Source organism: Plectropomus leopardus, chromosome 10 (genome assembly GCF_026936395.1).
Source record: "Plectropomus leopardus strain MGB_pleo_1.0 chromosome 10, ASM2693639v1, whole genome shotgun sequence".
Classification (NCBI taxonomy): Eukaryota; Metazoa; Chordata; class Actinopteri; order Perciformes; family Serranidae; genus Plectropomus; species Plectropomus leopardus.
Genome location: NC_142185.1, coordinates 23,433,115 through 23,458,022, shown reverse-complemented (window position 1 = coordinate 23,458,022; position 24,908 = coordinate 23,433,115). Strand labels below are relative to the sequence as shown.

At 39.3% G+C, this 24,908-nt stretch overlaps 3 protein-coding genes across 5 annotated transcripts in view; 2 read left to right on the top strand and 1 right to left on the bottom strand.

Annotated features, from left to right (window-relative positions):
* Positions 1-8,204: 8,204 nt before the first annotated feature.
* pdzk1 (PDZ domain containing 1) lies at positions 8,205-15,492 on the top strand. Its single transcript, XM_042494966.2, has 8 exons — positions 8,205-8,352; positions 10,683-10,892; positions 11,208-11,421; positions 11,569-11,901; positions 13,193-13,389; positions 13,469-13,675; positions 13,754-14,071; positions 14,915-15,492. Exons 2-8 carry the CDS (start codon positions 10,686-10,688, stop codon positions 14,957-14,959), a joined length of 1,521 nt encoding a protein of 506 aa, XP_042350900.2. The 5' UTR covers positions 8,205-8,352; positions 10,683-10,685; the 3' UTR covers positions 14,960-15,492.
* Positions 15,487-24,659, bottom strand: gphra (golgi pH regulator A). The gene is made up of 14 exons (XM_042494967.2): positions 24,404-24,659; positions 21,999-22,058; positions 21,744-21,847; positions 21,560-21,666; positions 21,329-21,430; positions 21,072-21,192; positions 20,849-20,929; positions 20,666-20,775; positions 20,452-20,540; positions 17,921-18,013; positions 17,693-17,788; positions 17,343-17,432; positions 17,164-17,229; positions 15,487-16,208 (listed from the first exon to the last, which is right to left on the bottom strand). Exons 1-14 carry the CDS (start codon positions 24,443-24,445, stop codon positions 16,002-16,004), a joined length of 1,368 nt encoding a protein of 455 aa, XP_042350901.1. The 5' UTR covers positions 24,446-24,659; the 3' UTR covers positions 15,487-16,001.
* LOC121965812 (uncharacterized) overlaps positions 22,122-24,908 on the top strand; it is a 31,730-nt gene continuing 28,943 nt past the window's right edge. For 2 of the 3 annotated variants that reach the window (XM_088083331.1, XM_088083329.1), the window contains exon 1: positions 22,122-23,124. The gene's annotated coding sequence lies outside the window, so the exon portion shown is untranslated. The remainder of the gene's footprint in view (positions 23,125-24,908) is intronic. The other variant, XM_088083330.1, reaches the window with a different exon arrangement.

Sequence of the window (24,908 nt, the reverse complement as noted above, 5' to 3'; positions counted from 1 at the left end):
ATACACCTTTTTAATCATAGTAGGAATTACTGGCTGGAATAATATTATTAAACCATTCACGCGGAGAGTTAATTAATTTCTGACGGTATAAAAGAAGTGATGGCATCGTGGGGGTTAAAATTAATTAAGGAGTTTAGTGAGCTCAGCTGGAGGCAGTGAGTGCAGCCCCACTTCGTTAGCGAGTAAGTTAATAGCATGATGGTTTTTTTAAAATTATTATATATTTATTATTTGAGTGAAAGGCCCATCACCGTCTTCCATATCTTAGCCCAGATAAGATATTTTGTCGTACCTAAATAGTGACAGGCCTTAAGATTTATCTCTGCAATTTTAGATCGACAAAAATAGCCTTGGATCTGTGGTAAAACTGCAGGGCAATTTAAAACAAACAATGAAGTGTATTCGGAGAGAGAATAAATGCAACATGACGCACGTGTCTGCGCAGGTCAGGTTATTTGGCGACTCTAAATTAGGTGTGAATAGTTGTCTGTCTGCCTGGCGACCTGTCCAGGGTGTAAACGGCCTCTCAGTGTCAGCTGGGTTTGGCTGCAGCCTCCCCGCGACCCTCAAGGATAAGCGACAATAACGTATAGATGGATGACCTCATGCTCTTTAAGTGGACCTGTGACTGGAAGCGGATCTAGTGATTTAACATGCGCACCACCGCCCTCACGTGGCGTGTGAGTGCACTTCCTGTCTTTTGGATGAGGGATCATGCTGTTACAGAGCTCTGTGCTGATGACAAAGGTTATGCCTAATTTATAAATAGATGTTATATTTTTGTCTCAGTCGTTTGAAGGAGTTAAAGTGGGAATCAATGCTGTTTTAAGTCACAGTCTTAGAAGGTCGTCCTTCATATCACAGCTTGCTTATCACAATCAAAATCATCATTGTTACACCATTAACCTGTCTTCCAGAAGAAACTAATTACATCCTATGATATTAAAATGTCTGTAATGGTTCTAACACATCCTTGTTCTGTGCCCTTAGCATGCATCACTTGCAACTCGGAAACATTTCATGATGCTCTGTGTGAGATCTATTTTCTTACCAACAGTCAAAGCTGGTTCCTCAACTAATTTCTGTACAGTCATATTGCCATAAAAAATGTAAGCATTGTATCATTCTGCAAACCATGGATACTGCACATTTTTACATTATTATGCTGTTTTATTGTTTTCTACTTTCTAAACTATGTTTAGAAAGAAATGACTAATGTTGTCGGAAGAACAGTGATGGGGCACTACAAAAAAACACACCCACATTTGGTGTCTAAAAAGTGGCAGAAAAAACATTGACAGGGCATGAAAAAAAGTTTTGGTGGCTTAACAGTTACTTGAAAAACATTACAGAGACGTGAAAAACGCCCACGTTCGGTGGCTAAAAAGCGGCTGGAATAACAGCAACAGGTCACTGAAAAACAGTGCCACCAGAAAAAACAGCAACCGGTTGCTAAAACAAGAGCGGTTTTGCAGTTTGTTGGTTTTAACAGTGATCTGTGGTGGCCTGCAAGGGTCTGCAGCTCTGAAGGCGTCTCGCTTATGCTGCCATGCCATCCACCATCCTCTCCACCTCCCGATGAAAAAGCCAGCTCATATACGTCACTTTTGTTTTGGAAATAAGAAAAAAAACCCACAAAAAATATTCTATAAATATTAAGAGTAGGCAGGAACACACCGTCATGTTCTTAAATATGTGCCATTTCTTTTTATTAATAAAGGGTTTATTTGATTATTCTAGTAGTTGTTATAATACTTTTGCCATAATCTGATTATTTCTAACTAATAATTTCTGACTTTTGGCATTTTTATTTTGACTCAGTTGTGTCTTTAAATGTTTAAAATTCTTATTGATGTGCAATGACAGTGTGTCTCTACAGGTCTGTGCACAACTCATGGTTTTGGTTAAAGACCGGTGAGTGTAGTTTATTGTCATGATTAGCAAAATCCTTTTGTAAAACCATCACCATCATCACTATATCAAGGTATAAAGTGCACCATTGCACTGGACTGAGATGGAGAAAGGAGCGGAGACGGTCTCTTCCATTCCACCTGTACATTGGGGAGGTTGAAATGTCGCTGCCTTGTGAGGCGTGTTATTGCTGTGGAGATCGGGGACCGGCTGCTTGGCCTCTCAATGCTCAAATGACTCCCGGAGAGAAAAAAATAAGGGGCCATTATTTGAAGCGCCCCAGCTCTAATCTTTCTCCTGGTCTAATTAGTCGGCTCCGGCAGGTCATGTGCGGGGCCACTTACCCCAGATAAACAAGCCATGTGAGGATGCCAATCAAGATGAAGAGAGAGACTAGTGCTCCCAGTTGAGAGCGGTAATCACAAACCGGCATGGCGTGTTGATTACTGATGCTCCACTGCTGATGAAGACAGGTTGGAGATAATCACTGCTGGGCTGGCACTTTACAGCTTATGTCTGTATCCTCTGGTGTTACAGTATATGCATACTTCTCTGACGTTACTGTAAACACCACAAAGATTAAGTTTCCCGCAGCACTGGAGGATTCATCAATGCAGGCAGTCGGTGTCACAGAAATATATTAAACTCCCCTTTTTTTTCCAGCAAACACAAAGTGATGACAGAGGGTAATGGATAGTGAATGCATCAGTGCTAAACCGAGCTGAAGACAATTTCTGTCTCCTTCCCCTCACTTCATCTCTCCTCTGGTTGTGGCTCCTGGACCCCTGCGATCGATTGTTCAAACATGGCTTCAGGCTGGTAGTGAGAGTGTGGCTGCACTTTTGGAGGTTTGTGTGTGTGTGTGTGTTATCATGGGGGAGGTCAGAGCACCCAACCGTCAGCGGTCTTAAGTGCCCGGTATCGAGGTGCATCCACCTGTATCTGAGCGCCTGTGTGCACAGGCGGGGAGACTGACGCCCTCGATGCTGCACAGATTCTGCCAGTTCCTGCTGTTGTTTTCAGGCTGTGGCAGACGGTCCTGCGCCCTCATGTTTTTCACCCGAGTGCTGCTTGTGAAAACATGGATATTCACTGAACTAGAAGAAAACAATTTTGTATTTACTCTTTTTATGCCTCCAGGCCAGCAATAGCTGTGGTCACAGGTTTTTGGGTTGACCATTCGTCCCGTTCTAGTAAATGCAATATCTCAAGAAAGGCTTGAGAGAATTTCTTCAAATTTGGCACAAACGTCCACTTGGACTTAATGATTAACTTTTTAGATTTTGGTAGTTAAAGGTCAAAAGTCAAGGTCAATGTGACCTCTTCGGTCTCATTCTGTAAACACAATATCTCAATAACACCTTTAAGGACTTTCTTCAAATTTGGCACAAACATGATGAGAAGCTATAAACTCATGCCCAAAACTAATCGCAGTAGACGGTTGTGTCACACTACACTTTTTTTTCAATTATATGTTTTTATTTCCAGCTGTGGTGCTGTGTTATTTAACATAGTAAGTTGATGCTCTGCTAGCTTAATGCCTTTCATTGCCTAAAGGGATGGGGTGGTGAACTGTGATGTTAAAATGGGGCTCAGACATTGAACAAAGGCAAAGGTATTGTTTTGATTAAATGCAAACTTTGGATGCAGTTTAGTAGAGGGGTGTACAGAGTTTGTTTTCTCTGCCCCCGAGTGGCCAAAAAAAATCTGCAACTGCAGCATGAAAGGGGGAGTGCTGCAGAGTGAGAGGGTGTATTGTTTACCAATTCTATATGCACTGTACAGCAGGAGCATGGGGTAACTTGATACACAGCTCACAGAGGACGGTAATGGATATCCGCCGATCTTTCCATCTACAGTTATGCATATCTGTCGATATACATTACCGCTGGTGGCGCTAATTCACTATGAAAGGCAACAGTGTGCCAAAAAAGAGGAGGATGAAATAAAAGTGCAACTAAAGCAGGTTTCAAAGCATTGACTAAAAAGCTTTGCAAGTGCTTAATGAGAAAGGAGATGTTTGTTTGGTCTCACAGATATTTAGAATATAGTTTATGCGGTTTGCAAAATGTAACTGAAGCCATGTTTTTTAACCAACAAGGTGCTTTAAGTACAATTTCTATAAACTTGGATCTTTTGCTTGTGTGAAAATAGCAACACCATGGAATAATACTCAAATATTAGTACAAATTCTGGATTTATGATTTTATTTGCAGTCAGCAAAAGTATCAGTAATAAAAGTATCCATAGAGAATTGACCCCTAGTGTGAAAATATTGATGCATTAATCTGTTAACATTAAAATGTTGACGGGGACAGAGGATTTGTGAAGTCTGACTACTTTGTGCCCAATGGGGGCTCATATCTACACATTTATCATGTTTTTACCGTATTTTAATGTTTATCTGTGAAGTAAATGTAACTATGACCGTCAATTAAATGTAGTGGAATATAAAAAGTCATATTTGGATATACTTAAGTAACATACTAAAAGCTGTACTTGGATGAAGTTGTTGAATAAGTGTGCTTTGAGACTTGGTTACTTTAGTGTCCAATTTAGTCTAGAATAGTTTGGGATCTGTTTCAAGAAAGCTGATACTTTTACTCTTTTTGTCGTGGTTTCTAATTACACTTTGTTTATTTATCATTCATTTATTCACTTGGTTTGTTTGTGTTCTGACTCTTCAGACTCTGCCACTCTGACTACCTGCCCTCATCAGTAGATTTACTCCACCTGCTGATCATCACTCACCTGCTCCTCATTCCCCCATTAGCTCCCAGTATATATGCTAGTCCAGTTCCACTTGCTCTCTGTCAGATTGTCTTTGTACCCAGTGCCTTAGCTTTCCAGCTTTTCATGTCTTTCCTGTGATTTTTGATCTAGATTTCAACCCTGCCTGCATTTTTAGCTTCTGTTTCAATCTGACCACTTGTCACTCTGTTGTTTGGCTGAATCATTTTCTGCCCCTAAAGACTCTTTGATTTGTTCATCTGCTCCCTATATCATGGGTTTGTTTTTTTTCATTTGTTAACTGTGACACTAGACATTTCAAAGAGAAGTGGTCTCCCCACTTTATTACATTTATTCAGCAGCTCTAGTTAAACTAAGATTTTACACTCAAAATGACATTGGTATTGTTGCTACATACAAAGAAAATCATTGTCATTTGTATCTTTGAAACATGCAACATTTCAAAGCTGTGAGAAACAGTCTGAACATACTTATTATATATAAACCAGGTGACAAGAAAAAATGCAAAAACAAACACAAAACCTGGTTTATAAAAACCCAATTTTGAGTCATTTTGGGAACAATAAAGTCAGAACACTTATTTGGCCGCTTCAGTCTGACCAACAGGACACAGGTGTCCTAATCAAGCCTGAAGCCAGTGACTGCTGTTGGGGATTAAGGCATGGGGAGTACCCTTACACACTGCCTGTATCTACTTACCATTAATATTTGCAATTCTAAAGCAGGGCTTACTTGTAATGGAGTATTTTTCTTTTATGATATACTTAAGCTTCTTTCACTTCAGCAGTGCACTAACATCCAGTTACACACACATACACACACACACCAGTCAACAAATACCCTTTAACACACATGGACACATAAATCTACACCACACACAAAATAAAATGTATGTGTTGCGCAAGTGCATACAAAACAAATTAATTGCATCTATCCAACATAATAATATACTGTATTTTCTACATTGAAAATGTCCAGAGATACTCTCCATGACAACAGTAGATGGCAGCAACATATTTTTGCAAAGAAGCCTGATTCTCACTGTAACAGATTGTCGTTGTGGGATTTTAAATGATGTTGCTTGGTTATGTCTCCTCAGTCTACAGCAGTTACATCTTTGTTTTGACAACTTCATGCTGCACAATTATTTTTGTTTTAGAAAGGGAAGGAAAAGAACTGCTGATGACTGAGTAGACCATAAAGTGTTGTTATCACTGTGTAAATTAATAATCTCTTTGTCTTAACAGAGAATTACAGTCTTCATAGAGGTTGTGAGAAATACCAGAATTCTGCTCATTGAATTCAGAGTACAATTATTAAACAGAGGCATGCAACAAGGGTTTGCACAGTAAAGAATTAACTTTTACAGTTTGCAGATTTGTTTTTGCTTGGCTTTGGTTGAGTTTTTGTCACCTTTGTCCCATCCCAAGGACAGCAGGATTGTAATAAACTTTTTATAACCACAGGACTCTCCCATAGTTACCGGCCGCGGCAACCATAAACTAAACTTTACCCTGGACTTTGTGAATTTTGTGGATGTTGCTCTGAAAATAAATGTCCGTTCAGTCACCTCAAGTAAAAAGTTGCTCAAGTAGATTCATGTTCTTACTGTTGTGTTGTATTAACGTGTAAAACATTTTGCAAGAGACACACAACGACTGTAAGGTTAAACTTTAACCTGTGATGATATCATAGGGTGGAAATCTAACTGCTCACTAGAAAATTAGTTAAAAGCTCTGTAAACAAACTCAATAACTTTTATACTGTTTAGCTGTGTTTTGTATCAGTGGAGTGTCACTGATGTTTTGTTTCTACAAGATGTCTTCAGGTCTTTGGTTTCAGAGAAACACTGTTATACAGAACAGAGTAAAAGCCTCTGTTTTTCTGCATGTTGTTGTGGCTTTTGAGTTGTATTTAAGCTGTTTTTGTCTATACTTTGCTGCAAATACTGTATATTGCCGCCGGGAGACAATAAAGAATTGTAACATGCAATATAATGCAATAACATTCAACATCACCACAAACAACAGCTTTCTAAGTGACTATAAAACTGAATCATACCTCATTTAAAAATGGTTAAACAAAACTGGGACATCATAACCTTCATGAAGGGAGTTTACTGCAGGGCTGTGGATTTAGACTGTATTCGTTTTTTAGGTGTAGCTAAAAAACTGGCAGCTGAGAGTATAGATGGCAAAATATTACATTTGGAACGAATAGAAATATTTTTCCAAGGTATATGAATGTAAAAAAGATCACAGACAGGTGATATACCGTATTTCCAGTTTAAAAATGTAGGTTTTATTTCACATAGTGTGGTAAAAACTCAGAATTTTGTTTGTCAGATTTGATTCGGCTGCACGTTCTTTTTGTCATATAGACTATCAAAGAACACGTAATTGAACTGCTAGATTTTTTAACTAGGTTTCCACACGATGTTGACTGCAGTGTTTACATAATATAATAAACAAGGCATGTTATTCCCTAATGACCGATCGAAAATGAAACATTTTTTGCCTACGCTAGATATTTCAACAAAAACAAGAAATGTATAGTTTTAACAATGCAGGAGCTTACACGACTCTATGCATGAGTGGAATATGTGCTCATAAATGTGCAAATACAGCACTCGTAGCAGCAGGCAGCCCTGCAGAAGTGTCGCAGCAACAACGTTGCCAGTGTGAATGCTGCAAGCGTGCAACATGCTGCAGTTCGGCGAGGTTGCCATCGTGCTGCTCAGGCATGTAGTGTATTGCAGGCGGAGATCTTCTGAATATCTTCACTCTGGCAGTAGTTTTCCAAATTGTCTGTTTTCAGCGACCGAAAACTCAGTTTGTGTGTGTACGAAAGGCCAAAACGCAAAGAAAAAGCTACATTTCTAAAAATACCCGTGTATGTGTGGATTAGGCCTAAATTGCTGTGAGCTGTAAATTCGCCACTACTGATAAAAAAGTTAAAGATAACGTTATCTACAAACGTAAATGGGCACAGCCTGACTTTTCCCGGCAGCTTCCTCCATCTCACGCTGTCTCAATCTGGGTCTGAGTCCGCAGCTTCCTGTACCCGCCGCAGACATCTCCACATAGCAGAGGGGAAAACTTGATATAGTGTAATTATTTTACCCAAGGGAGCCACATGAAAGCAAGGAAAGCTGACTCTGCAGACCAAAAAAGTCCCCAGAAGTCCGTTGCACACCAAGTGTCAAAAAACACTTGAATTTAAGAATCACGGTCAACTAAGGAGTCTGTAATTAATGCTCAAATCTTCATTATTTTTCTGTTTTCAAGTTGTTAATAGTAATGCAAAACTGTCAATATATAATAGCATAATCATTTTTGTTCCACTAAAATAGTATTTATGACTTGGTGCTGACTGTGATGTATATACCGTAATAATTCAAAACACTGATTCTGCCACCTCCGTCATGTACCTTTGACCACCAGACAGATGACTGCTTCATGGTCCCATCTTACTTCATGAAGACAGGACCATCGCCTCCTGAGACATTCATGACACGAGACACTGTTAAATAACTCAGCCTTTACGTTCACCTTTGGCCCGTCAAAGTCCCGGCAGAGAGAGGGAGAAGGGGGAGGAGGACGAGGACAGGTTGTAAGACACGTTAGATAACAGCCAAGCAGTGACAGGTAGCTCCTCCTTTGGACTGGGACACTGAGCAGAGACGAGCTGGTGAGTTTATTTTGAAAAAAACTATACTGGATATAGTTTTCTCTTGAGATGTATGATCACATATTAGATAATCCCAGTAAATTTAAAATTGCTAAAAAAATTCTAGTTACCTCTAAATGATGATGAAACAAGCGACCAGAAAAAATATATTGTGTAAAATATATAATTTTTCCAGAATTTTCTAATTTTTGTTTTTTTCTTTTAAATTACTGAGCAATTTTATCACTTTAGGCCTCTGTAAGTAAAGCAAAAGTTTTTAGTTGGTACGGTCACCACCAGCGATAAAGTTTCACAAGTAGACATTGCTTCATTTTAAGGTGTAACACAAACCAAAAAGGGTTGGGAACTAGTAAGCACATAGTAGATAAGTTTTATGAAGGCAATACAGACAATTTGAAGTGTGTTCATATTACCTCAAGTATCTTGTAATTCTGATAATGTCTCTATTAACCATATAATCTGCCTCCTTTGCCCTTTTGTAGGTGCGTCTTTACAGATTTACATTGTGCAGCTAAGCACTGTTTAAACCCACAAAACTTTATTTCAAATTCTAGCAGAAATTCTAAAGTTTCCAAACATGCCAATACCCAATATGGCCGAATTTCAGGAAAATTTGTGTAAGATTACATATAGAATCTACATTTCTGTCATAAAAACCGTCTTGAGTTTGACTATTGTAGTCAATGTAAGCATCTATTAGTTTTAGTTCAGTGTTGGGAACGTAGACATACATTTTTACTGTATGTGTTACGTTACTGTACTCATTTAATATCCTAAACTAATTTAAGGAGAAGCATGTCTTTGAGGAAATCAAGGATTGAAGGTTTCATGGTTTGTATGGCACAGACTGTCGTGCCATTATGCACATTTGACATGAAGTTGCAAGGTTGATGAAAAATGGTGTTAAAAAAAAAGAAGACTCTAAACTGTTTGGATGTTATATTTGCTGAGTCATTTTGACCTGCAGGACTCCTGGTGATAGCAACACAGGAAGAGCTGTATAGCACTAAACAGTATCCTACAATAACGATGTCAGTCAGTGGGGACACACACCTGTCCACATACCAACATACAAATCCTTCATGACCTTCTTGTATGGAAATAACAGTCTAATAAGAGGATTACAGTGACATTCTTCACGGTGCATTCAAAGTCCAGACTGTCTTTTAAAGGAGAGTCGTCACCGCAGTCAGCTGTGCCTGCTATTAACCATTAACTGCCACCAGAGTGCTGACATGGAAGATTAACTTTTCATCTCAAGCTATCAGCACTTCTATGGCTTCTTTAAGTGCAGGGTTATCTGCTATTAAATGAGGATATTTAAATAGTGACAGCCATGACAGGAAAAGGATTTTTGAAGGTTATAAAGAAATCCAATAACTGCAGCTACTCCTTCACTGGAAGACTGGATTAACATATTGAACATAGCATGTTACTGTGTGTCTGTCTCTTGTTTATCTTTTTATATCACAGCCTCAAACAATCCACGGTCTATATGAGCGTAACATAATGTACTGAGAGCTACACCTTAAACCCGAGTGTTGCAAAACAGGCCCACATTTAGGCCACATTTATATACTACTGCATTTTAATTATGACTCACGACTAGTGCGTTCTTCTTCACCAGGCTCTGCAGGTCATTCCTCGCAAATGCACCTGTAAAGACAAATGTAAGAGACATTTAAGTAGCAGTATTTACCACAACAAAACATCAAGGAAACATGTCATTTTTATGCAGAAGTTGTCAATTTCTCCCAACTTTTGGTCGTCCAGTTCACTGGCTGCAATGAGCTGTAAAGACACGGACAACATAGATGCAGAAGACTCAGAAACGCTGACCAATCAGAGCAGACTGGGCGCTTTTGGGAAACAGGATTTAAAGAGACAGACACCACTTAACCAGAGTGTTTTAGACAGAGAGTGAATCAAGGCACTTTCAAGAAGACTGTATGAAAAAATAATGTGTTTTTTGAACATTAAAGCATGTTAACATGCTGTAGTAGCAAAACTAAATACATGTATGAACCTGAAAAAAAAACATGATATGGGACCTTTAAAGGTCTAGTATGTAGGATTTAGTGGCATCTTGTTGTGAGGTTGCAGAACTGAAACTACAAACAATTTATATCAATATATTTCCTTAAATACACATCAGATTTTCTAAAAGTTTCCAGACCAAAATGGACCAAAACTGAAAAATGACCCATAAACAACTTTTGTAACATTTGGAGATAAATAAAATGCCTACAGATACTAAACTGTATTAGGACAATTGCAACATATAATTTGTTGTTGTATGTGTTTGTTATTAACCCCCTCCTCCACGTTAGGACATGGCCGGGTACAAGCCGAGGGTGATGTCTCTAACCAAGAGGCCGGGTCATACATTCGGCTTCTACTTGAGGGCGGAGCATGCGGAGGAGGGTCACCTGATCCGCTGCCTGGAAATGGGAGGTCCAGCTGAACTGGCTGGTATGAAAGATGGAGACCGCATCCTGCGGGTCAATGGAACATTTGTTGATGGACTCTCGCATTCAGAGGTAAATATGTGATGTGGAATTACCACAGTGCATTAAGACACATAAACACTACAAAGTTCGCGAGTGAGTGGGGTGTTTACTGACGCATCTTATGTTATGGAACAAAACGTAAAAGTCTTTAAAGCTTGTGTTAACCACAGACCTTTTTTCAGCCTTCTCACCAAAAACCTATTCAAAAAACCCATTGGCTTTGTGACAAGGGAACCTTGTACTACTTTTTTCCCCAGTTTTGTTGCTCCTTACATGGATGGCATTAAGCAGCTACGGGCTTCTTTCTTAAAACCCTTCGGTTGTGTATGTATTCTCTGAGGACAGGTGGTGGACATGGTGAGGAACAGTGGACCGTCAGTCACGTTCCACATCCTGGATGAAGCTTCCTATGTGCAGGTCAAAGCACAGGGAGTGAACCTGTCCGACCCTCAGAGCACACCAGTTGCCAATTGTGTGGTTGGACAGGCTCTAAAACCCAAACTGTGCTACCTGGTGAAGTCCAGCTCTGGCTATGGGTTTTCTCTCCGCTCAGTCAAAGGTGAGCTGATCAGGCAATTTAGGACAATTGAGAAAACACAAAACCTTAATAAATCAATCCATGTGGGATGAGGCTGATTAAAAAAAAAAGTTTTTTAGATTTACTATTTTTTCCTATTATTCATATCTTCTGTAATGACTTTTCTAGGTGAGCAGGGTTTGTTTATGACAGAGGTAATCCAGGGAAGTGTGGCTAGCAGGGCGGGGGTCAATGCCAAAGACCGTTTGCTGGAGATCAACGGGGAAAACGTCGAAAATTCCACACACGATCAGGTAGTGGTGAAGATCAAGCAGGCTGGCAGCAGCATCATGTTCCTGCTGGTTGACGAAGAAACAGACAGGCACTACAAGAGCAAGCATATGAAGATTGGAGCATGGTTAGCCACAACCAAACATCTCCCACACAAGCCTCTCATCGCCGACATAACCAAAGGCTCTGATGGCTATGGCTTCATACTCAAGGAGCTGAAGAACCAAACAGGCAAGGCTATAACCAATATGTTAAAGGGACTGTTCACCCCCAGATCAAAAATGCATATTTTTTTCTTTTATCTGTAGTGCAACTCAACAGGCTAGATTGTTGTGATGTGAGTGTTGGACATATCAGCCACAGAGATGTCTGACTTCTTTCCAGTATAATGGAACTACATGGCACATAGCTTGTGTGGCTCAAGGTGCTGAAAACAAAATTAAATTTAAAAAAATAAAATAATAACAAGAAAAGGAAAAACTAAACAAAAATGTCTCTTTCCAGAAATCATGACCTGGTTATTCCAGATAATCCACAAACCTTGTTGTGAACTACTTACTTTCTACTGAACTTCACCTGCCAACTGCTTTACCTCGCAGAAGGAAGTGCATATTTAATGCTAGTTCAACCTGCACCACTGATGTTACAGCTCAGCCGAGGAGAAGTTGAAATCTTGCGCTGGAACTAGTGTGAACCTCTGAGTAGATGCATGGTTTTTCCTGCGAGGTGATACGGTTGGCAGGTGTATATTCAGTAGAAAAAAAAAGTTGCAACATGAAACTGCTCACAGCAAAGTCTGTGGATTATCTTGAATAAGCAGGTCATGATTCCTGGAAAAAGACCTTGCTCTTGAGTTTTTCCAAAGTATATCTTTGTCACTTTTGGCACAAGCCACGTGTCATTTGGGGTCCCAACAGTCATGGAAAACCTGGTCAAAAGTCAAGGAATTTCACAAACACAGTTCCAGACCTGGAAAAGTCATGGAATTTTGTTGTGTTATGAAATGTTTATAGTAGTTTTCCATGCATAATGTCTACTGCAAATGTATTTTCTGTAGCTGCTGACGTAATATTGTTGTTTGTGACCTTTAATTTGCCATAATGTACATTTAATTTTTTTTCCCTATATCATGTATAGCACTTAGCTAAAATTATGTTTTAATAGAGTTTAAATCTGATTTGTTTGAAAAATGCTGGGCAAAAGAGTAAAGTCCTTAAAAAGTCATAGAGAAGTTCTGAAATTTTGTCCATAAAATGTGTGGGAACCCTGTATATTAGACAGAAGGCAAACATCTCCTTGGCTGATATCTCCAATATTCTTCAACTTTCACTAAAACAATCTAGATTGAAAAATAGCACTAAAATAGCACCAGATGTAGAAAAAATCAGATCAGAATCAGAATGTAAATCAGAATGTATTTCTGATTTGGGAGTAAACTGTCCCTTTAATATTACAAATAACTTGGTATTTTAACTCAGTGAGACTGCTGTGTTTTAATATTGTGCTCATTCGCTCCATTTAGGCCACTTCATTAAGGACATAGACCGAGGCAGCCCTGCAGAAAAAGCTGGTCTAAAGGATATGGACAGACTCGTAGCTGTGGATGGTCAGGAGGTGGACTACTGCACCCACGAGCAGGTGGTGGAAAAGATCAGGCTGAGTGGCAACAAATGCTGCCTCCTAGTGGTGGACAGAGACACCGACCAAATGTATAAGCAGGTGAGTTAGGACTGCCACAGCCAAACTTTAATTTAAACCACAGACAATCTTTATAATGTCATTGTTGTGTTTCTTGAAGGGGGGAGTGTCTCCTATGCTCTTCTTGGAGGAGATAAAGGATTCCAACTCACCACCCAGTTACACAGAGGCCATCAATTTACCTGCACCTGGTCATGCGAGGAAGGAGGACCTAAAGCCCAAACTGTGTAAGATGGAGAGGACCTCAGCTGGCTATGGCTTTCACCTGAACGGCATCCAGGGGGTGTCTGGACAATATATCAAGGAGGTTAGTATGACAGGGAACACCTGCCATTTAATATTTAACATCTCCAAAACAAAGCAGTGACAGACGGCTTTGTGTCAGGTGGTGATGGGTGGAGCGGCTGACAGTGCGGGTCTGGAGGATGACGATATTGTGGTGGAGGTTAACGGAGTTAATGTGGAGCACAGCAGCCATGAGGAGGTGGTGGCCATGATCCGCAGCAGTGGCAGCTCTCTGGAGATGCTGGTGGCTGAAAAGAGAGTCTACGACCAACTCAAAGCTAAAGGAGTGACCATCACACGGCTGCTCCTCAGGGAAACGTCTTATGCTCAAGTCCACACTGCAGCCACTCCAGAAGAAGAAGACAGATATGATCTGGTGGCCAGACCTGAGACGCCGACTGAACCAGCAAGAGAGAGGGTGAGTGGTGCTTTTTTAAATGATCACAGTAATGTTTTCACCAGCTGTGTGGCTACGGCTTTGGTACTAACGGAAATAAATCAACAACTATAAATGCATGGCATGACATTTCATCTTCCTCAAACAATGAATACTGATGATTTTGGTGATTCTCTGACATGGCATGGGCTTAACATCTTGCCAATCATTGGATAAATTGCCATGAAATATATAAATATATGTATAGACATTTATGCCCCCCTTCAGGATAAGTTGGAACAACTTTGGTGATCCCTAAATGTTTCTTTAGCACCATTATCAGGTCATAACGCTTGACTTCCTGAAGTCCGTATTCATAATAATGCATCAGTGCCATTAGGCTGACCACATTGCCAGCACACTGATTGGCACACATAGCTGTCAATTATGATGCCACGCCTCTTTTATAGCATTAAATAAAACATTTAAAACCTAATTTGTGTAAAAATACCCAGATCCTCTGTTCTGCTCTTCTATCATCGGGTCCAATTGAGCAGGTGCACGAGTGATTCCCGTCAGCTAAACAGCTAACTTTGGGTTTAGCCTTTTGCTAACTAGAATGCGGATAAAATCATTTAATCATACGGCTCTTGTACGCTCTGAGAACGTCAGCTTCAAGCACTGCTGTGTGTCACAAGTACAGCCTCAGAGCCGCCTGCACGGCTGTGAACTCTTTGTCTTGTTTATAGGTCTCTTTGTTCTTGCTGCATCTTTACAAAGAGCCAAAATCACTGCATGCATCATCATCCAACCAAAATCCAACAGAGATAAAATGTTCAATGTCTGACGAAATAATTGTGATTTTATTGTGCCTCTCTCCTCTAGACCACATCAGCTTTATCTCAGGACAGTGTGGATGAGAGATTCTGAGAAGCTGCCAAATGGATACACTCCCTGATTTAACTGTTTTAAATCTAATGTTGATCCATTGTTTTTTAAACAATCACCTCTAAGGGCTCCACATATCCAATTATATCATGAGACAAAGAGATGCAGGAAAAACAAAACAAAAAAAGGTCAGTAAAGACTTTTGAAATTCACTGTCAATATCTCAACCACTGCAGGAGAGTTGCATGTATTTAAGGGCTGAGAATAAAAAATGTTCCTGAATACTTTTGTCTTTGATGCAGACAAGTAGACCTTCTTGTAGATGAGCTTTTGCAACAATCTGACGATTGTGTCATGTCTCCAAAATTTAAAATTAGCAATGTTATACCCAGATACCTACAGTCTTCAGTGCTTAAGCTAACACTATTGTTTGCAGTAAATACTGTGGACTTTCATGTATTTTGCTCAATGCAAAAGACAGCTGCCTTTATTTAATGCTCTGAAAATTAAACTTTGTTGTTCCCAGTTCTAAAAAAAATCCATGAACATAAATAAATGAACACATACCATCTGAATTAAGTTTCCTTTATGGTTATTTGTTTTGCTCCAATTCAAGTGACATATTTTGCTTCAGCGTGATCTTGACATATCGATCTTTCCCTCATATATATTCCATTTACACCTCAGTAGGAGTGACGCGGGGGTGCGCTGTGAACAGAACAGCTCCAGTGTCCTCAAACAAAAAACAGGAAAAGATCATTTGGGCCAAAAAAAGACAATAAAAATTAAAGAGCACAAAGAATGAAGTGTTTGCATTTGCAAGTGAAATCAAATTCCTAATAGTAGTATTTGTTCTCTAAATACTTAGATTCAACAAAGTCCACTTTCAGAGTCGTTTCCTCTCCAATGTGCTCCATTAGTCTCCCACCCGAGTCCAGCAGCCATTCCTGATTCAGGAACAGGCAGTCCAAACAATTATGTCCCATATATAAAAAAATACCTGATTTCTGGATATCCCTAAAATCCAGATTTAAAGTCACCCAGTGCTCAGGAGTCACATGCAGGTGAGAGGCGTTGCAGGAGATCAGAGGGCCATGTGCTTCTCTGGTGCCTGCTTGTGGGCGAGGTAAAGGAAGAGGATGCTGGATAGGGCGCTGACCAGGAAGATGACGTCAAACCAACGATGGTAGAAGTTGAACTGCAGCTCTCCCAGAACCTCTGTCACGATGGAGCGATACTCCAGAGGCATGCTCATTCGCATCAGCAACACAGATGACACAAAATACATCCCCTGGTGGAGTGAAACACGGAGAGAGAACACGTTGGTTTATCTGTTATTTAGTGTTGTACAGTATGATGAAATGTAACTCTTTTTTTTTTGTTAAAAACTGTTCCGTATTTGAATTTCCCAATGTTCGCACTTACTGTGGGTCAAATGAGTCTACCGTGTTAGGGATTGAGAGGATTAAATGTAGATAGCAGTTCTAGCAAGATAGCCAAGTCAGACGCTTGTAGGATCTACAGTCAGGGGACACGCGGCTGTGCATTTATTCCCATTGATAAAGCGTGAGCTCAGCTTTGATTGAGAGACAGAAGAAATGCCTCTGCCTTAGCTATAGTGTTTCGTCTTCAGAAATAATAACATCATGCCATGTACCATTTCTGGTTGACAAAACAGTGCTTTGCTTAATGTGACAGAGTTTCCTCACACGTGAATTTATTTGTGGCGCTGTTCATATTTCTTCCGTTCAGTTATTTGTTACACGTTACTCTCGGAGCGTAGAGCTTACTTTCGGCACAGATGGAGCAGTAGAATACCAGGCATATTGAAAGTGTAACTGAACTGTTCATTCAGCTCGGTCTAGTAGTTGTCATTCTCTCATCCATTGATTTGATCAGCTCTCAACAGACTGTCTGATCAATTATTCACCCCCCAAGTGACAAACCGCTGCTGAGGAAACAAGAGCTCATGGAGAGCTTCCCCTACACTGCGTTCATGGACACACACACACACACATGCATTTAAAAGGAAAAAAAATGTGAACTATATATAACTATATAACTATAGATGAGCAATTTGCTCTGAATATATGGAATTAAAATGGATTTCATTCTAAATGTATTTTGTATTCGGTATTAGGTGTTGATACTAAACATGGTACTGGTATGAAAGTCAAAACTGTAGTAGTGTGACTACTCTACTGTTGTTTGTAGGCTGTGCTCTCACTGTGTTATAAGACACTCACCATGATCTGAGCGAGGACAAGCACGATGACATTGGAGGACTTGCTGCTTGATATTGCATAGAAGAACTAAAACCCAAGAAGCATCAAATCTTTGGTTAGACAGACGCATCATTCGAAAACAATCCCACAGTTTTATTAGCCTTAAGATTTGTAGCAATTTCAACATGTGATAGTTTTACCTTGGTGAGAGTGATTAATAAGCCACGAATGGATGTAACTATTATTATTCCCACCAAGATGAAAGAGATGTGTTGGGACCAGAATTTTACCTAAGAGAAGGAGAAAGAGAATAAGAGAATATGAAAAAGAGACTTTCAGTTTGCTTGAATCATGTTTTCATTTTAATGCTCTGTGAGTGAGCTATAATACAATCACATAAATGTCAATGTGGGAAAAGACTGAATGACACCATGACGACCTTCACTGCAGAGAAAGCAGGCAGAGAGATGATAATGGGCCGAAAATTATCTTTACAGGAGGTCATGCTGTGTGACATGTGACTATTTATGCAGGTGTGTGTGTGTCTTACATCAAACTGGATGCCCAAGTAGTTCACTGTAATCTCAATACCCCTCGTCACTGGATCTGTCTTTCCAACTCGATCAAACACAATGTTTATAGTAGCCTGTGATGGACAGAGGAAGGATTCTGAATACATTTCAATACATCTTGAATAATAAAAACACAGAGCAGAATGTGATTATGTAACCGTGAGTGTGGGGGAAAGACACAATGTCAGAAATGTGAATGTTCTCACCATGAAGATTTTCCAAACACAATAGATGGAAAAGAAGTAGCCGAGGAAGTTGAAGTATTTTCCCTGGAATGTCTTTGAGTACTCAATTCGCTCCTAAAATTAAGGAAAGGTAGTGGTGAAGAATGAGCAAATCACTTATTGCATGTTGGCAGAAAAGGGTAATTAAACTGGGTGTAGTTTGTATAGGCACAGGTGTGTGTCTGTAATGGCAGTCAGTGGTATCAGTCCAGGCTGATTTGAGTGAAAACAGTTGATATAAATGATAAAAGCAGCAGCAGAGGTCTTTTTTTACCTGATCTGTATGAAACGTGATTGGTAAAGAGCAGACCTGACAGCATGCTATTATACTTTTTATTTTATCAGGATCAGTGATGTTATACTGCATGTGATGTGGCAATAGCGGCAATAAACCTGGTTCACATTACAGAAGGGGAAAGTCAGGACATTTTTATAGAAACTGACAGGTATCGTATTATATATGCTTGTGTTTAGGCATATGCAAGGAAAATGCTGTGTTTAGATATGAGATTGCAAAGCTTAGGTTTGTTGTGGTTGAACCAGCATTATTCAATACTACAGATATTTCTATTTAACCACATTACTCTGTAATCTCTGTAAACAGATATCTGGATATGAATGCAGAATCTGTGGGCAACAGTGCAAGATTTTGGTATCAGAAGCATTCTGGTTTTCATTTGGAGACAAAGTATTATTGGCTAATCATGTTTGAGCGGCGGGTAAACATATCACATGGAGAAGTGGAGCGCACCGGCCAAAATACAATCTCTGAACCCATCAACGATCGTCCGGAGAGGAAAAGCTTTTTCTAAGTTCTTATCTGCATTCACACACAGATATCTGCTTATAGAGATTAGCCAAAATGACCCGAATAACAGAGAATTACAACCACAGCTCTACAAAGCCTTATAGCCTCTCTTAACTAATTGTTTTACAGCACTTTCCCAGTATGTTTGAGTCTTAGTGGCTCTCGTTAACCACTGTAGCAGATCACTTTCAACAAACAAGCGCTGATTGGCCGACTGTATGCTACCCTGATCTTTGGGGAGACAAAACCAGAACTAGAAGTCCAGTTAATACTGGGCTTACATCCATCAGGTGCACAGAAAGACTACTCCAACGACACATTATTATTGATTTGTGTGTTATAGGTGTGATCATACTCAGGTGTGTGTCAACACTTGAACCGTAACAACTTTATACTCAGGTGTGTCTTAAGGCAGCTGTAAGGTTGGGATAAAGATCTGGAGAAATTGCGAGACATCGCCCACTTCTGTCAGGGATAAAAGGACTTAAAGGATGTGTTTCAGTTATGACGTCTTTATCTTCAAGTATGCTAACTAGCTCTGTAATCTTTGACTGGCCCATGCCTCCCTGAGAAGCGCCGGCCACAAGGCCTCAGCTGTAATAATCAACTAAGTGGGTGGAGGAGGGACAAACTACAAACACGAACTCAAGTACATGACAACTGAGGGAAAACACAAGCAAGCATCCACACTTTCTACCCAAAATAACAGCTGATAAAGCTCCCAACTGATAACATCCAGCCACTAGGATTTTGTTTTTAGAGATGTGCCTTTGTTGACAGTTTCTTAGCAAGGACAGACGATCCTCTGTAGTCAAACAAACTGCCCCACAGATTATACTTTAACTAAGCGTTTGCATGAGTCATAAAATTTCTTTACACATCCAGCAGTTAAAGAGCAACATTATCATTCATTTGGAGTCGTGTTTGTATCCACCTCAGTCATATTTTAATTTTTTGTTTTGTTTTATTAAAGATTTGACTTTAAATCACTTTTAATTTTAGTCACAGACAGTTTTATGATACTGCAATGGATTTAGCTAAATTATATTTCTCCTGCCTGTTGAAATTCCGTGAAGAAGTGAGCAGACCTTCAAATTTGTGTTTAGCCATCAAAAAGGAGAATGTGTCACTGACTTATGCTACTTCTTTGATATTATATAGGAATAAATGCCTAAGGTTATTTGTATTATGTGATGTTATATTACTGGTTTCTGATTAATTCTGTGTCATGCTTCACTCAGCATTTCTTCAATGTAATAAATTTAGCAGTGCGAAAATGTGTAAACTGTCATTGAGGCAGGAAACATCATGTCTGATCACTCTGTTTTTGGTTTCTGCCAACTCCTGATGGAAATATCTGGCTCTGCAGCTGCTGAATGTTACCAACAAATCAGTATCTGTGTCTGTCTGCTGTTTGGTGCTGAGCAGGTAGCATACAATGCATTTTTTTGAGCTTAAAGCTGCAGGCTGGGCAGCTGGATGATGAGCTAAAACTTACCAACTCTCCATAACAACAAGGGGTGTTGCAAACCTGCCAGTCAGTCATGTCTTTTGAATCTGAAGCAGTGCGCATTATATGGCATAAATGTGTACTTATTCCAATCTTAACTTGCAGAAAGTTAGCCATGGGTTTTATCATATTTCTACCTGCAAAACTTAAATGAAGATACAAGCCTGTATTCATATGCACATGCACATGTGTCACCTTGGTGGCTTGCAGGTCCACAGTCTCAAGAAAGAGTTGCCGGCTCAGCTCCTCAAGAGCATCGACCTCCTGCTGGATCAGAGAAAGGTCTGGAGGGGAGGTGTCAAGGCTGGTATCTACTACAAATACTGCAGAATATTACTGCATAATTATCTAGTAACAGCTAACAATGAAGACTTTTTGCAATCATACTCAGTACAAGCATCAAGGATACTTTCGCTGCCTGTTTGTGTGGAGGTAACACTCTTGATCATGCCCCAGAATCCTGTCTGTTTGTTCTGGTCTTCCCCGCGTTGGTACATCTGCCTCCGGGTCATGGCAATTCTACACAGAAAGAACAAATGTAGCGACAACATAATTTGTTTTATTAATTTTATTTGATTTTCTTTTAACTTACCGTTTCTTTTTGCTGACAATCATGTCCATAGTCTGCAGCAGCCGCCTCTCCAGAGCCAGGATGTCACTGTCGGTTACATTTCTGTGAAAATAACAAAGCAGGACGCATTAAGGCAACGGCAGAATGTGTCATAAAGGCAATTCAGGATAGTAACGTCTGCTGCACGGTTCATGTGATACGTCTACTTAAGGTAACATCGGAGAAAACCCACAGCTGAGCTTACCTGAGGAAATAGGACATGTACGTGTAGGGACAGTTAACCGCACCAAAGCCAGACAACAGAGCCATGAGGGTGACTCCGATCACACCAACACGACTGATTAGCTGCTCGATGGACAGGATGCCTAAAAAAAAAAAGACAGCAACAGACTGAAAACTGTGTATCACTTCCATTTACAGACGAAGGAAACTCACCTGTTATGATACAAAGGCATAAATGAGGCACAGAGGTGACCAGAGAGGAGATGGCTGCACACTCACCGTGTTTTGGACTCAGGATGGGGAATGGGTCTCCCAACTTCCAGAAGAAATACATGAAGGTAAACCACACCATACAAGCAAACAGAAGCCTCTGTCTCTGCACTACACAAACACACAGAAAACAGCTCGCTGTGACGCAATGCCATAAATAACATCCATCAAACAGCATCTTCCATTTGTGGTTAGTTAACGCGGTTTATTTTTAACACCCAGTTAAGCAACTATACTTACACAAGCGTATGTTGCTGACAACAAAGTAACCGATGTAGAAAGGCACCACGAAGATTAGGACCAGCAGTATCACATACAGATTCAGCTTCCAGTGAAAATACCTAGAGCTGTGGCGAAGACAGGTGATTTAAGATTCCTTATCTGCAATAAGAACACAGATGTATTACAGAGAAAATGTACTCACCTGCTACTTAAGGCACCCAGAATCTCAAAGATGATGAGCTCAAACATTGTACATGAAAAAGCAAAAGTGACGGAGAAAACCACCTGGACGACATACTGGCGCACCTGTCGACAAACACGAAAAACAGTCAAGAGTGTTCACACAGAGGAACTCCGGTGGTTGATGAGGCCTACAGCTCTGTTGGTAAAGAGCAAGTGAAAATCCACTTTTGTGATTTTCTCATTCAAATCATTATGCTCTGCAGTGTTTCTGTACCTCATAATCTTTGAACAGCTGCCGCATAAAGAATAACCAGCCAAATCCAAAGAACAGCACCTGTGTTGGATTAAAAGGGGGATTATTTGGTGGAAGGAGAAAATTACATTTTTATATTTGTCTTGTCTCATTTTTATCATGCTGACAATTTTGAGCAAATATGGGAAGCCACATCTGAACTGGATCTTATCTCAAATCTAAATCTAAAGTGAATTAAGACTTACGAGGTTTTAGTAACAGACATTTTTCACAGAAGACATTTTAACACAGCAGGAAAAGCACAGGTTCAAAAAATCCTAATTCTATTTAGCTGCTTCAGTTTCAGGTTCCTAGTATTGAGCATGCTGGCCCACTGTCAACTATCATGAAAACTATATTTATGATTATTATAATTGGAAATTTAAAATTTTGTCACAAAATATTATATTTTTAAGCACTTTTCCTAAAACTTTCTTTTACTTTTTTTTTTAAGGTTAATTTTCTTGTACTTGTTCTTTCATCGCTCATTGCTTTTTTGGCCAGGTTTCAAAGGGCTAAAGCACTGACAGCAGGTAACAGTACAATAAGTATCATCAAAGTCTTTAATATGTTCTTACAAAATTCAGCATCACATTACAAAACAGGAAGGGCACTTTTAAACTGTATGGAACGACAGAAATTGACCACAAATTTATAATTTTGGATTATATTTGACTGTATTCTTGCTTGTTTTGCACTGAATATTTTCATAATGAAAAGAAAATAACAGCAAACCTGTTAAAAGTCTCCCTGACATTACATGACCCACATGAGGCGAGGTGGATGAATCAAGCGCTCCTGCCAGGGAAGGCGCCACCTCCCTCAGGTGCAACAACTTTCCTCTGATGAGAGGCCATCGCTTCCCTCCTTTGTTTGTCATGTTGCATGGCAGAAATGATGCATGTGTCATGTAAGTCTGATTCTTCCCCATTTGATTAACCTTGTGGCTGCATTTAATATTTGATTTTTTTTTAATGTTTGTTTTTTTCATTGCAGAGTTTAAACCACACCCCTATGCTCATAATACTGACAGAAATCCACTTTGGAATAAATCTGCTCTGCTTCTGACTCAACACCTGCTGGCTGCATCTCCTTTGCTTCATACGCAGTAAGTAAACATCCAGTGCAACAAAACCTGTTCATACAACACATTTTTTACTCACTTTACATACTAGTGCATTATACGTGTTTATATTTTTAAATATTTTACATACTAGTGTTAACATTGTTGCATATTGCACATATTTTTATATTTTTATATATTTTGTACTTGTGCTTCTTAAATCTACTTTTCTTTGCTTTACATCAGGGCCGTTGTATAATTTCCCTCCTGGGAATCAAAATAGTATTTCTGATTCTGATACTGTATGTGTATACGATGGCTAACAAGTACTACGAATGAATAGTGATGCTAGTGAGCCCTCTCAACTGCATTTGGCCTCATCCATATCACACCTCCATGTCCATCCTTAAGATACACTGAGAATCAGTCTGGTTGGTCTGTTTTAATTATCTTTATCTATTTGTTTACATGTAGAGCAAAACATAAAAGAAAATATCCAACCTAATTAAGTTATGTTAGGTTTTAAACTTAACCCTTTGAAAACCTGCATCAACATCACTTTTCTTGTGTTGTGTTCAGACACCTTCCGCAAGTATTTAAACCTCTGACTAACTTAAGCTAGTAGGTTTGATTTTCTTTTGAAAACATACAGAAAAAAAGCAAAGAGTACTTGGTTAGACATGTCCTGCAAATTGTAAGAAATTAGTATATTTAGAAAACTATTTTTTTTAAAGCATATTTTAATTATTTTTTTTTAGTTTGTATCTCTATGCTAATTATCATTTTCATTTCCTTATTTAATTTTTTTAATTAAAAGTAATTTTTGGGTCATTTCTTCTGAAGTTGCTATTTGCCTTCTTTCCATAATTTGAATGAAATCAAGCAGGTTTTAAAAGGTTAATGCCATAACTTCTAAAATCGCATTAAACGTGCAAAAATAACTGTTATTACAGAGTGTTGCTGGTGGTTGATTTTTTTTTTTTGGTAGGAAAACAACAGAAAGGTGTGGCCAATAAATAAAGACACAAAGTTATTGTTTAATCCACATAAACTGCTGCTGTGCTGACGTGTGAAGACTTTTGGTGTAATCAACAGTATAAACAAGACATGTTGATTGTTTTCAAGACATTTTTAATTCTGAAAATTAGGACAGGGGCACATTAAAACTTCTACAGGATCCACAATAACAAATGCGCTGGAGTCAAACAGTTACTGTTACGAAGATAACCTGTAATAACACGTCAGCTTACAAACTGCGCTGTTATTTTTGTGCAATTAATGAAATAAACGTTATGATTAGTCGACTTTACCAACTCTGGATTACCTGTGAGGTGAACATGATGACAGAGTCCACCAGAAACGACATGATGATGTCTATAAAACAGCCTTTAGTCCGCAGAGTAAACCGGTCGTGCAGGTGTCGCGGGGTCGATGACCGTTTCAGTTCATGCTGATGCAAAAAAAAAACAACCAGTCTTGAAATGTTTACAATGTTTGTTATGTTGCTAAAAAGCTCATTTTAGGAGCATTTGTGGTTCAGCTGTCAACGGTTGGCCATGTAGGTACATCACAGGGATGAGTCTTTCAAACATACTTCCGTCGCAAAGCTATGACGTCATACAAAACTGAATCTGAAATAACAAGACTTATAAAATTTTATAATGCTTTGAAACTTTTTGAAACGGTATATTCGATTTTTTAAAAATATAACATGAAATTTGTTGCTTTTATTTAACGTTGTGAGATTTTTGGCGGGGTTGTAATTTCCATGTGTACCTGCAGAGGACGACAAAACCACCAAAACAGCTCTCCTACAACGAGGACTAATA